The sequence below is a fragment of the Cryptomeria japonica genome, chromosome 6, assembly GCF_030272615.1.
Source record: "Cryptomeria japonica chromosome 6, Sugi_1.0, whole genome shotgun sequence".
NCBI classification, from domain to species: Eukaryota; Viridiplantae; Streptophyta; class Pinopsida; order Cupressales; family Cupressaceae; genus Cryptomeria; species Cryptomeria japonica.
In genome coordinates this window covers 117,090,900-117,107,056 of record NC_081410.1, presented here as the reverse complement: position 1 = coordinate 117,107,056, position 16,157 = coordinate 117,090,900, and the positions used below count along the sequence as shown (strand labels likewise).

The 16,157-nt window shown below is 34.1% G+C and overlaps 1 protein-coding gene across 4 annotated transcripts in view; it reads right to left on the bottom strand.

Annotated features, from left to right (window-relative positions):
• Window positions 1–15,853, bottom strand: part of LOC131074809 (phosphoglycerate mutase-like protein 1) — a 50,434-nt gene extending 34,581 nt beyond the window's left edge. The window contains exons 1-9 of one of the 4 annotated variants that reach the window (XM_058011498.2): window positions 15,548–15,853; window positions 15,218–15,295; window positions 6,221–6,307; window positions 5,961–6,021; window positions 4,479–4,586; window positions 3,807–3,886; window positions 3,438–3,600; window positions 3,036–3,110; window positions 2,745–2,833 (exon numbers count right to left, since the gene is read on the bottom strand). In XM_058011498.2, coding sequence (XP_057867481.2) covers window positions 2,745–2,833; window positions 3,036–3,110; window positions 3,438–3,600; window positions 3,807–3,886; window positions 4,479–4,586; window positions 5,961–6,020 — 575 coding nt within the window. In that variant the 5' untranslated portion in view covers window position 6,021; window positions 6,221–6,307; window positions 15,218–15,295; window positions 15,548–15,853. Of the gene's footprint in view, window positions 1–2,744; window positions 2,834–3,035; window positions 3,111–3,437; window positions 3,601–3,806; window positions 3,887–4,478; window positions 4,587–5,024; window positions 5,869–5,960; window positions 6,022–6,220; window positions 6,308–6,622; window positions 6,934–15,217; window positions 15,296–15,547 lie in introns of those variants that run through there. The other 3 variants (XM_058011497.2, XM_058011495.2, XM_058011496.2) reach the window with 3 other exon arrangements.
• Between the last annotated feature and the right edge of the window lie 304 nt (window positions 15,854–16,157).

The window sequence follows — 16,157 nt, the reverse complement described above, 5'->3', positions numbered from 1 at the left end:
TGGATTTATATCCTTTTTTGGGATATACTGTAATTAATTTTAATGTATAACAAAACTTGGTTACAAAAAGTTGTCAATTTTTCCACAATAAGCCAAAATGAAAATTTTCAGATTTTTGCAAGAAATATATTTCAGAAGCTACAAAAACTGATCTGACTATTAACAGAGAACAGAAAGAAATAAAACATATTTTTCTTTTTGTAAAAAAACATAGAGAACAGTGTAGTATCTGGTACTTCTTCCTTTCATGCATGGATAAACATAGAGAACAGCAATTTATAGCCTATATATGCCCACAAAGTAACTTTTGGTATAAGAAACTAGAAGGGTGGGTGAGAGTCACTTTTCATGCAGTGTGTTGATGTTGCATGCAGCAGAGGTGGAGAGATGACATTTGTCCAGAATTTTTTTCCTTGTACCATGAAAATTTGCCTGTGTTGAGATTTCTGCTCGAGTGGCCACACACTTCGCCATAAGATCGTCATCAACATGCTCTTAGATTATTGCAGCAATTTGCCTCTTAAGACTTAGCTGATTCGGAGAGTTATGCCACTAATAGCAAGGATTTTTCATGCTGCTGCACAACCCTGCTTAAATTTTCCGTCCAAAAATTCATTTTTTTCATTTTTTCATATAGCTTTCAGGGATAATTGAATAGTCTAGACAAGACAATTAGAACATAGGGATTGTCCTCCTATTGTCCTTGAGCACATTGTGAAGTGCTTTGTGCTCTTTAATAATGTGCCCAAGGAGTCCAGAGGAGAGTGGTGAAAGAGGTAATTTTGGGTATGTTAGGATATAAGCTTTTACGTGGGATGAAATTGCTTGGTGTTCACAATTATGAGAATACCAAGGACGCCTATGAGTATGGATTTACATTGGTGGAGAGAGACCGTGAATGGAAAAGGCCAAGTAAAGCTGCCTAGTTATGTTGAAAAGTGCAGGGCTGACCCCAAACCCCATTAAGGTGTCTGTGAGGGAAAATGGAATTCTTCCTCCTTTTTAAACCAAATCAACATAAGTTATTATGCATACAGATGGGACTGGCCTTAAGGAAGTGTAGATAGAAAGTGACTTATGCTTCGAATTGGCAATAGGGGTACCCTCTATAAACTGAGTGACATTCAGTTCTCAGAGCTGATAATTAACTTCTTTGTAGTTGTTGCAGAGGTTGAGTGTCTTTTGTGACAGCCATGTCTTCCTCCTCCAAGCTGATTGATCGTATCTGCTGTTCTCCAATAAAATGTGCTTTGTGGTAGAAACTTTGATTTTCAGCTAGCTTGCAGATTTTCTCTCCTTTGTCCTACTGATATAGATTTTGGAACTACTATTGGCTGCGGGATGAGGAGGAACCCTGCATCTATATATAATCCCTTTTAGTTTATCTTACTTACACTTAGAAAAGGCTCTAGTGAAGCAGATCATCTAGTGGCATGATAGTCGCTGACTTACACTCTGCTGTGCATTTGATTCTTTGGCTGCCAGCCCTATGTCAACTGTAGGGCAAGGTCCTAATAGCTGACTATTAATGATGCCCATTTATGTCGAGTGTCAGAGCTAGTAACCCAATCTGTAAAATTAAACATGGTTGTGCTAATATTTGACAGTTCAAACTATAAGTTCGATCTGCTATATTAATGATGATCTGCAGGAGACAGAGATATCACGTTACAAGGAGAAACTCAAACTGATTGCTGTTCGAATAATGCAGACTTGAAGATGACAGCGAATTCGGAGAGGAAGGAATACGATCTGGTGAACAATGCGTAATATGCCTGTGTCTTCAATACGATGTATTGCTAATATGGACTGCTGTAGATGATGGGTTAAACCCGATATATTAGATGTGAATGTATATTGTTTCTTTTGTCACTAATAACGCGACCTGCTGAGGGAGAGACCAATCCTAAATACTTGACACGATGTCCCTTAATCATCACGACTTATTCCAATCATCACGCCTCTTCCCTCAGATCGGTTAGTTAATATAACTTAATCAACACGTCTTATAATGAGTTAGTTGATTTGTTTTGACATAGGATCGATTCATAAATTAATAGATTCATATATTAATCAATTCATAGAATCGATTCATATATTAATTGATTCACTTACGATATATGTTAATTATTATTTTATCACAAAATAATATAACCAATTGGTAAAACTTAATTGTCTAAGGCCAATTAGGCCAATTAGACAACTTAGTTGACTCAGTCAGATCAGTAGATTACCGACAGACGCTATACTTCAACAATATATGTTTGGTAAATGAATAAAATTTGTGTAGAAACCACACCTCATTATGTCAATTATCATCTCAACGACTGCAATTTAAGACATTATTTATTGGTACCCTTAGTGTTAATTTGTTTTGTTGTGTTGTATTACTGTGTATCATAGCTTATAAGAAATTCAGGAGGGCAACGGATCTGGTCTACATTTTACTTTGTCATACTATAACGATAATAAATATTCTGCATCAATATGATGCCCTCGTGAGCAGCAGTTTCATCTTCAAAATTAGCTCCTTAAAGACTAAAGTACAACATTCAACTTTTTGTATTACTTTGTTAAAACTAACTGCAATGCCATCTTTGGCAGATGCATAAGTTATTCTAGGATTCCATGAGAGGACTGAATAATCTGTGCACATATATATAATGTATTCTGCTGCCAAATTTCTAGGGTTTCACATTGCGTTTGTGGATAAAAGTTTGACAGGGAATATCATTCATACAAACCAGTTAAGAAAAGCTCTTCCACGAGCCGCAATTTCATATTCTTTTTCTCTAATATCTGGCTTCCACAAAACATCTTCATCTGTTTCTACCTACATAAAGTGATAAGAAAGGGTCTGGATTTCAACTCTCATTGTTAAATGAAATATAAAATACAACAAATCAGAATACCATACAACTAAACCAAAAGACAAGAAGAAGCCATCATCTGTGCTAATATAGAAATAGTCATAAATATGGAAGAAGCCATTTCTAAGAACAGCAAAGTTAAACTTAAAGCGCTTGATATCTTACCAAAGAAAAATCAATGCTAGGGAAGAGGGTTTTATACTCACTGACGCTTTTCCTCTTGTCACATGGATTTAGTCCCTGGGGAGAATAAGGATATTATAACCTAAATCGAGTATGTTGACAAATCAGAGCCTCCCCTCTTAAAGCCTATTATATTTAGAAGGTTAAACCTCCTATAACTCTAATCATAATAAAAATGCTACAAATGCATCTCACAGATTATCATGCTATATTAGCATAATAATTATATATAAGTAGTTGTGATCAACTGGCATCAGAGCATTTTCTGATTTGTCCCATGAGAAATATTTATCTAGTATACTTTAAAGTGGAAGGATCAATAATTAGATAAGTGAATTAAAAGTTAGAAATTAAAAAGAAATAAAGGTATAATCATACACTTACCACACCTTCTCGACAATATTCCACAGCTACAATAGGTGGATAGTTTGAAGTTGAAATTGCAGTGCGATCACTCTTGCCACTACCAGCAACCATTAATGGAGGAGATGAATCAGAATCTATATAGCCTCCACCACCAAAAACACCTAATGCTGTTTGCATAGTCCTGTGATGAAATTTCAAGAAATGCACCATGTAGTGTTCAAGATTAATGTTCTAGGTCAAAGGAAACTAACTTTGTCTTACACAATGAGTGAGATCACAGACGTTTCTTAACCTTATGGCCCACAATCGCATGCCTTATGAGACTTTTTACATTAGAATTAGGAAAAAAAAACAATAGAGAAATTAGCATGCTAGTCATTTTAGTACCTTGTCAAAGGAGAAGTCACGACCAGCTCAATGCTAGACGCAAGACCACTATTAGCAACATGCGTACGAAGTTGGTTAACCTGTTTTTGATACTGTAAGTTAGACATCATTTTTAATGTATTATGCACAGCAATGCTTTATAGTTCTGAAAAGATCCATATGCTAATGAACGGATTTTCTCCTTTTTAAAAGTGTTGAGATCAAATTCAGTGCAAATAATAGTAAGATGATTGGCCCTGCTGACAGAACATTTTACTGAAAAGTTAAATTGCCTCTTGCATGCTCTATAAATGTACCATACCGTTCATAAAGGACAAAAGCCTAATAACATAGAGAAGATACAACTCTATTGTTTTGCCCCAGACTCGTAATGTCACTTTAAAAGCAAACACAAAAGTCAGCTGTGTAATCTGTATATACATGTCACTCAGCATGGAACTACACTAAAATATATCTAAGAAACAGAAAGTATATGCTTGTGCCCATCTAACATCTACATAATAAGGTACTAGTCAATCGACTCATATTCAGTTTGCTTCTCAAGTACTGGAAAGCATATCATCCTTGAGTTCATATTTTGATTCCTAAGCCTATTGTCTAACCTATTTCTGATTTCCATGTGATATATTGTAGATTAAGACCTTATCAAGGCTCTAAAGAACACACACATACCTGCTGCCATCCCAAAGGAGTGAGGCTTGCATCGACAAATTCATAGGACAAGTATGCTTTATCGTCTTTTTCTCCAGCCACATTGTGATAACCCTGTGCATGCCTTACCTAAACAAATTTTGAAAACATGTGGATCCCTATCAGTACAGTGCATTTTTTTATGAATTAGTTTAGTACATATTATTTTCATTTTGTATAAATAAGTATACCATAACCAAAAAAAGTGGGTCGAACAAATTAAACCTTGTTACGTCAAGTCATGTTTTAAATTTAGGTTATTGAATCAGAATGGGTACTTAGGTACGATACAGCAAAAGAAATTTGAAGTATATATAAAAAAATTCAAATTTAAAATTTAATATCATGAATTTACAATTTTTAAATTGTAAATTGTAAACTATTTCACTTTGAAAAGATTCTTATATTATTGGATAAATTATCTTGAAATTCCTTTTTGATGTCGGATCTCCTACTATGAATCTTGACTAGGAAGCTAGCAGTTTGATTAATCCTAGCTTCATCAAAAAATCGGTGCATGTTGCTAACCTTCAAACTGTTTTCATACTGAATACGGATATCCTCGTGAGTTGTGCATTCCTTGATGAAGTGACATTCCATCTCTACCACTCCCTTATTACAGAATATGCAAGTTCTCTCTTCCAAAGCTTCTTTGCCTATCTTCCACCATCTAAGATGATATGATCATGTCTTCAATTGTGTAACGAACAACCTTGCTTTTCCTTTAATAGCCAAACTGAATTGAGTTGTGATGACTATTCGAGCACCTCCCCTTATGATCTATAGATGCACATGGCGAAGCGAGGTAGGGCAATCCATAGGGCATTGGGTAGAGATTTCAGTTTCTCTCTTTCATTCTTCCTCTCCACACTGCTTCAATGACTTCCTTGGCCCTCACCATGAAATCAGTGAAATAAAATGATGGAGAATGGAGAATTGTATTGTGAATAGAGAATGGAGCATTTTTTAATGTGAAATTTCTTGCATTTTCCTTGCACATAAAATGCAAACTAATGCAATCGTTTAGTGTTTGGGATGGACATTTAGGGTTTTGTCTATCACAAAGTCAACAAAATGCATTGAAAAACCTGTTGACACTGAAGTTGACAAGGATTCAGTTAGAATCACCATGTCAACATTGGAACCACCCAAGTATGCCATGTGCCATTTCACAAAGTTTTCACCTGAAAATATATAAACACTACCCGATTCCACAAACGATTCCAATCTATACCCGATTCCCATATGTCTCATGGCCAGAAATAGAGCTATATCTAGCTAATTCAGTAACATAGCCTTACACAAACATATCAAAAGAGACAAAACAACAAGTGGTTAAAACTTGCCTTACTTTGGTAATTTCTCCCGAATCTTAAAAGCAATTCTTAAACGGTTCAACATTCGAAGTTAAATTTTTGCCAATAAAAATAGAATAATTTGACCATTAATAATATATTGACTTACCATATGCAGAGTTTTGCAGTAGTGCAAAGGATATAAGCAGGAATCTGGAGTTTCAGACATTCTACAGAGATGAAATAAACAAAAAACAACAATATCGTTCAATTCAAGAGCATACGTAGCAACAAAAGGTTCTTCATTAATAACACCAACTCATTTCAAAGAGATTTACTAGTGTTCACTTTTGTAGTTTGTAACTACTGAAAACTTGCTTATTCTACACTCGGACTCCAATTTATTTTGGAAAAACTTCAATAACTTGCCTTATAGTAGCCAGATAAATAAAGTCTTTCGGACTAGGAATTTTCAGGGGAACCCCCGAATGTAATAAAACGATCCTAATGAACAACCTGCAAAAGCCAAACAAAGCCATTAAATGCAAGAATATTTTTTGATAACATAACTGTCTATCAGAGAGGGGATGACCAATAAGAATCAGCTGAAAAACCAAAACGGAAATAGAGCCTTATTGATGCTAGGACATAAAAGCATGCAGCCCATTGCAATATTTACAAAAGAAAGAAAGAGTTTAGAGAACTATGATTTCTTTATATAATAAGGAAATCCATGTCTTTCCTGGGCTGTCTTTCACACTTAATAGCAAAATTTGCCAGCCATTTGAAAAATTAATCTACAATAATTGTAGATTTTAAAGAGAAGCTCACATTCTAAAAGACCCGAGAAGACAAGGAAGTGGTGTACTCGGAAAATCCTTAGCATTGTTGGCTTGTGCTTTGGTCATATTGTGAGAGTGCAGATAGAACATTCAATATGTTTCCTATCATACACTACTCTTACTGGATTGCAAGGTTTGTTTGACTTCTTTTTTCTCGTCCCTTCTCTATTGGAACTCAGTTCTACAAAAGTCATGGAAGCATATAAGGAGGACCCGCATGGATTTGAAAAAATGTCAGCTGACTAACGTAGATTCATCGCCAATGAAGGTTTTAGACAGAAATAGCTAGATTGAGTGTTTTTAGCTCACAATGCACTCCATTTAAATATGGAAATGGCTATTTAGTCTTTAGGATGCACCAATGTACTATTACTTATACATTGATGCATTTCTAGGGATTGAATAGTTTGCTTTCTTTAAATATTATTATTAGGTAACTTATGAAATCATCATTTGAGAGATTTTACGTATCACCATTTCCAAGGCTCATCTTCATGGGAGAAAAGCTTTAATTTTTAGGTTCAAAGGATATAACATCATAGACCCCATATAAACATAATCTAATGAGAATCTTTTTACACGTGAGCTTTTCCACAATAAATATTTCCTTATCAAAAGAATCACAATGTGATTTCCTGATTTGCTTAAGATAAGATCATCATATATGTTAGGATTCTTATATGTTTTTCAATCTCCGTCACTTCTTTTTCCCTGTTTCAAGTTATGTTCTTCCTTTGAAATGATTTTGGCCTCGATACAAATACGCTATTTTATGTTATGCATAGGTACAACGATGGGTGACTTTTGTACGCCGTTATGTAGAATGTTATTTTCATGTTCATTAACTCTGACTTGGATTAACCTCCTCGTCTCGCCAGCATAGTCCGTTTATCCCACATGAAAAACACACACGGTAAACACCCTTTTGTAGTTGAGAATCGACGGGATTCTTTCCTGATTAAACATTGCTTCTTTGGGTGTTCCGAAGTGTGAAAGTCGTTCTTAAATTGTTCTATTTTTTATATTCCATTTTTATTGTGGGTAAGGTATTGTATGTTTTGTATATTAAAATATTTTATTTTATAAATAGGTATTTACTATTTTACAGTGACAGTAAGGTATGAACATTGAAACATTATGCTGTGATCATATAAATAAAAATTAAAGTATGTGTATTTAAAAAATATCAATTTCAAATTATTTTAAAGATATAAAAATATATAGTATTTTTTTTAATTATAGCAATTTTTTTCAATTTTTGTTTTTTAATCATTCATGTACTTATATTTGATTTGAATCTTGATGGATGGTGTAATCAAGGAATATATCATCATTCTTATCAATCGTGTTCAGCCACTTATAGTACAACCTTTTGATAAGAAATTGTTTTAAAATTACTATTTTACTTACTTAAGAGATACTCTCTTTTATTAAAAAATTCTAAATTGTCAAATGACTCAAAAACTAGGCCAATTTTGGATATGAAACACTGCGAAATAAGCATATGCATAGAATCATAACAAAACTATGTAGGGTTCGCAGAATGAACTGTCTTTACTCAATCAATAGGATCCACATCAACTTGTCCTACATAGGATCTAGATCTATACCGACTCCCTTTGTAACGATTATTGCAAAACCTCAAACCATATCATTATTATATTTACGCCGAAGGTGTATTACACTCACATAATGGATGCACAAATATGTGTTAATAAAAACTAGAATCATTAAATTTGACGTGTTTGTGACACTTAAACATATGAAAAGCAAAAAATATATTTTATTTATTCTCTCCTTTCAACTCCCACTCACTGTGAGTTTAACTATTAATTAATTCTATCTATCTCCATCATACTAATAGTTAACTTCGTAATTATGTCAATCTAATATTATAATAATAATATAAAGATATGATAATATTGTAATAATAATAATAATTAGTCTTAATAGATTTTTTTGCAGTTCGATAGAAATATAAAAAAATAAAAATATAGCAATATCTTAATAAAAATTTAATAATGATTACAATATCATAATATAATAATATAATATTTTTTAAGTGGAATAATTAACAAATATGATATCTTTTGGCATACTTAACATATATTTCTCTAAAAATAGATATACTAGTTTTTTAGTACAAACATATTCAAATGCACCCAATTTTATGAAAAAAATTGTCATACCTAGCATACATGTATCCTACCCCATTCACAACTTAGCTTCTTTGGTTACTACATGAAAATATAAATTGTTATTTTTATTAAAGAATTATTATATATTATTACATTGTTCAGTAAATTTTAATTTTAATTTTAACTTTTAAATTAATTATTTTATTATATTTTTTTTTAACTATTTTTTTAAATTATCCCTATCAAGTTTCTACAATCTATATAGTGGTTAAATTATTTTTGAATTCGATTGTGTTAAGAATATCCCAAATCACACCTGATCCGAGAGTAAAAAAAGAAAAGGTAAATAAATATTATTTTTGTAGTTATATACTTAAAATTGATCTCAAGGGAATCTCGTCCTCAAAGGATTTTAGTAAGCGATAGATGGTTGCAACTGTAAAAGCATAAATCGTGAAAATTTTACAATCAATCGCAAAAACCTTGAATGATAGGGTTTCGCATTTTTTTAAATTACAATATTTTAATAGCTAGGAGAATCTAACCGCCCAAAATCGTGTTACATATCCATATTTTCACAAATAGGTGCCTGAAAAAACAATAAATGCATTCCCAGTTCAAAGGGTTCCCTGTAAATTTGGCGTCTGGCCTGTAAAAAGAATAATACGGCAGTTCGTGGGTCATTTGCCCCCGTCCAATCTATGGTTATTCGCAGAAACGTGTCTATATATGTACGGCGTGTTCGTTGCCTATCTCCTAGGAAGCAATCGCTTTGGGGGGTTCCTCGCCCTATTTTTGGGATGAAGCAATTGCTGCTGGCCCCCACTTTACGTCATCTCTCCCTTTCATAATTTGACTAGATCAGCCTACTTTTATGAATATAAATTGAGTGACTATTTTTTCATTAATTGTATCCACAATTTCCTTTATATTATTTTTAGTTGCAAGTGTCCATACATCTCTTTAAGCTCGTAAACACTTATATTCAATGGTGTTGCCCGTATTGAATTTAATCAGTATGATCTCTTTGGTTTCCCCTAGTCTCTTGGGTGTGGTAAATTCCTCTCCCAATACATTCCTTTAGGAGACCATGTTATCCTTATAGCTTGTCTAAAAGCCATTATTATAATCTTCTCCACTATCTCTTCAAAGACAATCTTAATGCTTTAAAACTTTTTTTTATGATAAGATTTTATATTGTCTACAAGATTATTTTGGAAATTGAGCTTTTTTAAATGAAAACCAAGGACTACGAAGCATCAATTTCATCAAAGTTGTCATGAGCATGATTCCAACCTCCTCCCTTATGATGTCAAGGCCTTGCACTCAACAATCACCACTGGGCTCATTCAAAACCATTCATCTTCAAGGCTCTGATAACTCTTGTTAATATACAAAACCCTATTAAGAGTTAGGTTGGAAACATTTAGAACATTAGCAATCTCCTTATAATGTTGAGGTCTTGCATTCAACAAGACTTGATCCCTTGTGGGTTCATTCAAAACCATTCAACTTAATCTATAGACCAAAGGATCACTGATTGACACTCTTGTTAATATACATAACCTATTAAGCGTTAAGTTGGAAACATTTAGAACCCTCATAATCCCCTTATGATGTTGAGGTTTTGCATTCAACGAGACTTGATCCCTGCTAGGCTCATTCAAAACCATCCAACTTCACCAATAGGCCAAAGGACCATTAGTTGACAACTCTTTTTAATATACATGACACATCAAGAGTTAAGTTGGAAAGATTTAGAACATTAAAATATAATCAATCATATCTTGAAATTCTTGGTCTGCAACAATATTGGACTAACTATCAATTACCTTGAAAAGAACTCGAATTATTAGTATGCTCATTCCGCCAAAGTTTCCATAGACACAATCCCAACCTCATCCCTTATGATGTTGGGGCCTTGTACTCAACAAGACTTGATCCTTGGTAAGCTCATTCAAAAACATTCAACTTCACCAACAAACCAAAGAATTGTTGATTGATAACTCTTTTTTAATATACATGATCTATCAAGAGTTAAGTTGGAAACATTTAGAACAAACCCAATCCCAATCTCATCGCTTAAGATGTTGAGGCTTGCACTCAACAAGACTTGATCCTTAGTAGGCTAATTCAAAACCATTCAACTTCACCAATAGACAGTGTTCTATGGATGTTGGGGACGGGGAGACGGGGGGACGTGGAGACGGGCTTCGGGGACGAGGGGACAAAGGGAAAAAGTTTCGGGGACGGGGAAAATTGGGCCTGAGAGGAGGAAACGCGTTTCCATGGAACACTACCAATAGACCAAAGAACTATTAACAGATTTTAATATACATCACCTATCCAGAGTTAAGTTGGAAAATTTTAGAACATACACAATCTCAACATCATTCCTTATGATGTTGGGAGTTTACACTAAACAAGACTTGATCCTTAGTAGACTCATTCAAAACCATTCAAATTCATTAAAAGACCAAAAGACCATTGATAGAATAACTCTTTTTAATATGCATGACCTATCAAGAGACAAAGTTTAACCTTAATCATATCGGGAAATTCTTGCCGTTCGAGAATATTGGAATAACTATCACTTACCTTGATAAAGAACTTCAATTATTAGTATGCCCATTTGTTACTTTTGGAATTCCTTGCAAATTGGTGCAATAATGGTTAGGAGGGTCCTCAAGGATAACAATCTGGACCGTGCAGCAGATTAACACAACACATTCAACACAATATGATGGAGGCAATGCATAATCAGATTTATAAAATCAAAGAAATTGATTACAAACTGTCGGCAACATGCTGGCTACAACATTCGACTCACAGGTCTAAATACAAAACATGCGTGTTATGCAACATTCGGCTCAAGCAAGAATGCGAGCCAACTCCAGAACTCCTAATCTTTAGATCTATCTCCTATCTTCTCTAAAATTGCTTACTAAATGCTTAATTACATTGATTTATATGATCAAGGATGATCCGCATCGGCCCAAGATGAAACAAATGCCGATGAACAAGATGAAACGTGTAAAACAACAAGGTCGGCCTTCGCCAAAGAGATCCCTCTGGAAAATCCAAAGGATGAAGTACAGACCCAAGAGAAGGTCAGCCACACACCAAGGAACATTGGAAACAACGAACTAAAGCTCTGCAAGCTACGGAAGAGATCCACAAGATTCGCCAATAGCAAATAGGTCCAAGCGGTTCCGATATTCTAAGCCAGAAAACTATCTTGGATTCTGGAAGCGATTACTTGCCGAGAAAAGATCCAAACATCCCGCAAACCAAGAATAAGGAAGATGAACATGCTCACAATTAGAATCCAACTCCGCAAGATCCGGTGAGCAAATGCAAAGAAACGTAGAATGAAATGTTGAACTGCAAAACGAGAACAAACTAAAAAGAAAAATGTTTTTGGTTGATGCAAAATTGCCAAGAATCGGGGATACTCTTACATCAAAATGCTTTATGTTCTGATCACTGCTTGTGCGATCATAATCATGTTGTCGAATGCCGATAGTTCCAATCTCAACACCATTTTCATTTGTGCCTAACTGAAAACAATGTCATTCCTAGTGGAGAGATATTTCTACATTCATACACCTCCTCAATTTGAGTGAGTGTGTTCTTGCTGAGATACTTTTTGAGTGAATTACAATTCTTTTATCCCTGGATTCATTTACATTTAAAATGTTGACAGAAATTCATTCAGCAGTCTCTAATAACTAACCTACAAGCCTCTTCCTCACTTCAAATCGGAGCAGCATTCAGCCTATTACTTTCTCCGTTCTCAGTTTTCCCGTGCATGGGATGTCATTCTCATTATCATACTCACTTTTGCATGCAGATTCTTTCACGATATGGCATCAATTCCAGAACAACTATTATAATTCTTATCTAGTCCAAGCATGTTTATTCGCCATTCCCTTCATTCTCAGGTTATGCGTCATCTTTACCTATATTCTCCTCCTAGGTCTTAAAATCTTAATCAATTGATTATTATATGTTAAAGCTTACAAACTTCTTGAATCTCCACCCATCTCACTCATTATCTTATTGAATTGAAAAATCCCTTTCACCGTCATTGTCCATAGGATCCCGTGAGGAACTTAAAGTCTCGCTAATCTATTCTTATATCTTTCAAAAACCTTCTAAATATCATTATCTTTACTCATAGTTGACCATGTATCTATATTGGACAAAATATCTTATCCAAGTTTCTTATAGATACCATTAACTTTGGATTTAGATTCAATAGTTCAATAACAAATCTAAATATTTCCTTGCTTTTGACGAGCCAGACTTGATGCATTCTGTCCCAATTTAAGTAAAATTTCTTAAAGAGGCATGTCTCATTGTAGATGGCCCTTCCATATAAAGATATAATTTAGTGTTTTAATGTCTAATAGCTTGCTTCTGGGATCATTATGTGAAAGTTTCCAAGTTCCAAACGAAACCCAGCTTCAAAGAAAGAGAAATTTCCAAGAAAAAAATATCTCAAAAGAAAATAATGACAATGATTCCCAATAAATATGAAATGTTATGGGAATATTTGCCTATATTATTTTAAGCTCCTTCTACAATAGCAAATCTCACTCTAAATATTCCAAAAATCAAAATGTGGTTCCTGCAACTTCAAATCTTTGCATATATCCCTTTATGCTCTCTCTACAATAGCATTGCTCTTGATAAAGTTAAAGGTCTCAATGAATCACTCAAAATAAGGTCATCATTTTTATTCATACACGTCTTTATGTTTCTATAAAGAGATTAACTCAGCGGGAAAACATGTAGAGCAAAAGGATTCAAGGTGGATGGAAAGCCTTATATTCACTTCAAAACAGATGTAGAAGAGATGAACTATGAGACTAGAAAACTAAAAAAACTTTTTTTGGGCTTCTTGTGATTCCGGTGGTACTATACGAATGTGAATTATGGGGCAGCAGCACTTCAGCAAGAAAACGGAGACAAATAGAGAGAGTACAAAAACATTTCATTATGACTAGCCTCAAGATTAAATCATCTATCCCATACGAAATTGTCCTAGCGGAAGCAAGGGCATTTCCTATTGAAGCATCGGCTATGTTCTAACTGCTAAGTTATTTAAGAAGATTAGAAAACATGGAGATACATCACTAGCCAAAAATGGCAGCAGGAGAGAAACTAGACATAAGGAAGAGCACATGGATGAAACAAAACATTAAAAGGATGAATAAGTGGGATATTAACATAAAAGATTGTCCAAATAACAATGGAGAAATAAAAAGTACATGCAAGAAAAATTCAAAGAAAACATGTGGTCAGGACAAATAGGGAGGAAAAAGGAATATTATATCAAATATTTCAATCCCACACATGACTATACACAAAAGAACTACATAGGAATGGACATAAAATGCAAAGCAAAAATGTTAATTGCTCAAATAAGGACCAACTCACATCAACTTAGATGCGAAACAAGAAGATGGATTACACCTAAAGAGGAATGGAAAGATAGAAGATGTGGATATTGCACTCGAGTAGTGGTGGTAAAAGAATGGTACTACATCATGGAGTGACCAATCTACAATGATATTTGGATTGAGACACTAAATGTAAATACCTTCAGTAACTTGTTAGATGAAGAAAAGATAACAAGAGTTGTAGATTTCCTAATCAAGATACACAATAGAAAATCCAAGATACAGAAGGAAAAAGAAGTTTAATAGTCACAGTATTTTATTTGAACTTTCTAACTATCCATGGATCCCAGAGATTGTTTGACCTTATAGACGTTATTAAAAATATACATCCATTCATTCTATTGCTTCTCTTCATATTCATTTTAAGTATCCTTCAATCGCAATATTAATTTAATGTTATCAAGTTCTCAGCAAGGGAAGATGATATAACTTGGATTTACTTTGCCCATCTCACCAAAATGTGGTCTACCACGTGAACAATTATATAGTGAAGAATAAAGTCACTGACCTGTTTAAATAAGGCAAAGCACAAAGAAAAGAGGACAACAAAGAGGACAACTCTGGATTAAAAATGCCCTTTCGTAGGTCAAAGTAAGATGTGCATAGGTACATGCTTACCATGTTTTGGGATGTATATTGCAAGAGAATTCACAAAATAAAAATCTTTGTTAACCAAGTTGTGTTGACTTGAAAGGGAAAAAATATTAACAATATACGCTTCAGTTCCAATTAGATAGAACTCATGAAAATGAATCAAAGGTTAAAACTCAATGAATTATTCTTCTTGATCAATTTGTAAACTAATGACTACTATTGTTAGAACCTCACAAGTTAATAATCAAAATCTGTGATACTGAGGAAAACCCTACTAAAGTCTAATAGAAATATTCGACGTGGATGATTATCGGCAAGCATTATAGATGCTTTAAGTAATCATGAAAAGAAAAATTTAATGCGGGGGGAAGGTGGATGGAAGACCATAATTTATCGATCAAGACCCTTCCCCACTTTGACTGGGGAGTCCCCTCTTGACTCTGGCTAGATGAACGACCTGCCCTGCAATGCCATGGAAGTTCCTAATTCAACCTAAGTGATCCATTGTTTTCAACAAAATTTAACAAACCATACCTTTCTTTCATAGGAGACAGAATGTGCAGCTAATTTTTTTTTTTAAATATCTAAAACAAGAAAACCCTACAAGATAGGTTTTCAAACTTTTGACGAACCATCGCAAATTAAGGATATTTTTTGCGTAAAATGTTAAAGAGAAGAACAACATTATAAAGGAAAAGAAAAATGACAGCTAACCTGTAATAATGGAGACCTGCAATGTATGAAAGCTGAGATTGCCGTTGGTCGAACAAATTAGAAGAATACAGAGGACAGGGTGTGTCGAATGAACTTGAGTATCAAACTTTCTAAAAATTATCTTAATAACGGAGAAGTACAGAATGGAGCCGCCTAGAGTCCAGTCAAAACTGTTTACAGTTGCAACCAGAACATATTCAATTTCGTCCATGGCCTACCGTGAGCAGAAGGGGCAGGGTTTTGCCGGCCGTATGCAGACAGCAGGCAAATGCACAACAATAAAATAGGGCAGAGTGATCAAATAAGGACGAGGTGAAAGGCAAACAAAATTGGGGATTTATTTTTTGAAATACTTGTCACTGGCGGGAACCTTGAGTAATTGCAATCTTTCAAAAAGAATTTTTTTTTTTTTAACGATATTTTTTATTATTCCTTGAAACAAGAAATTTAAAAATACTAGCATTTGTATCAAAGAGAGGTGCAATGGTTAAGAGGATAATAAAATATATTTGAATAATATAGGGGAAAGGACCCAGTAGTTGAGCATGTACCAATTGTTGTGAGGGTTGTTGATACCTTTTGTTCCAAAAATTGAACAAATAAAACCTAT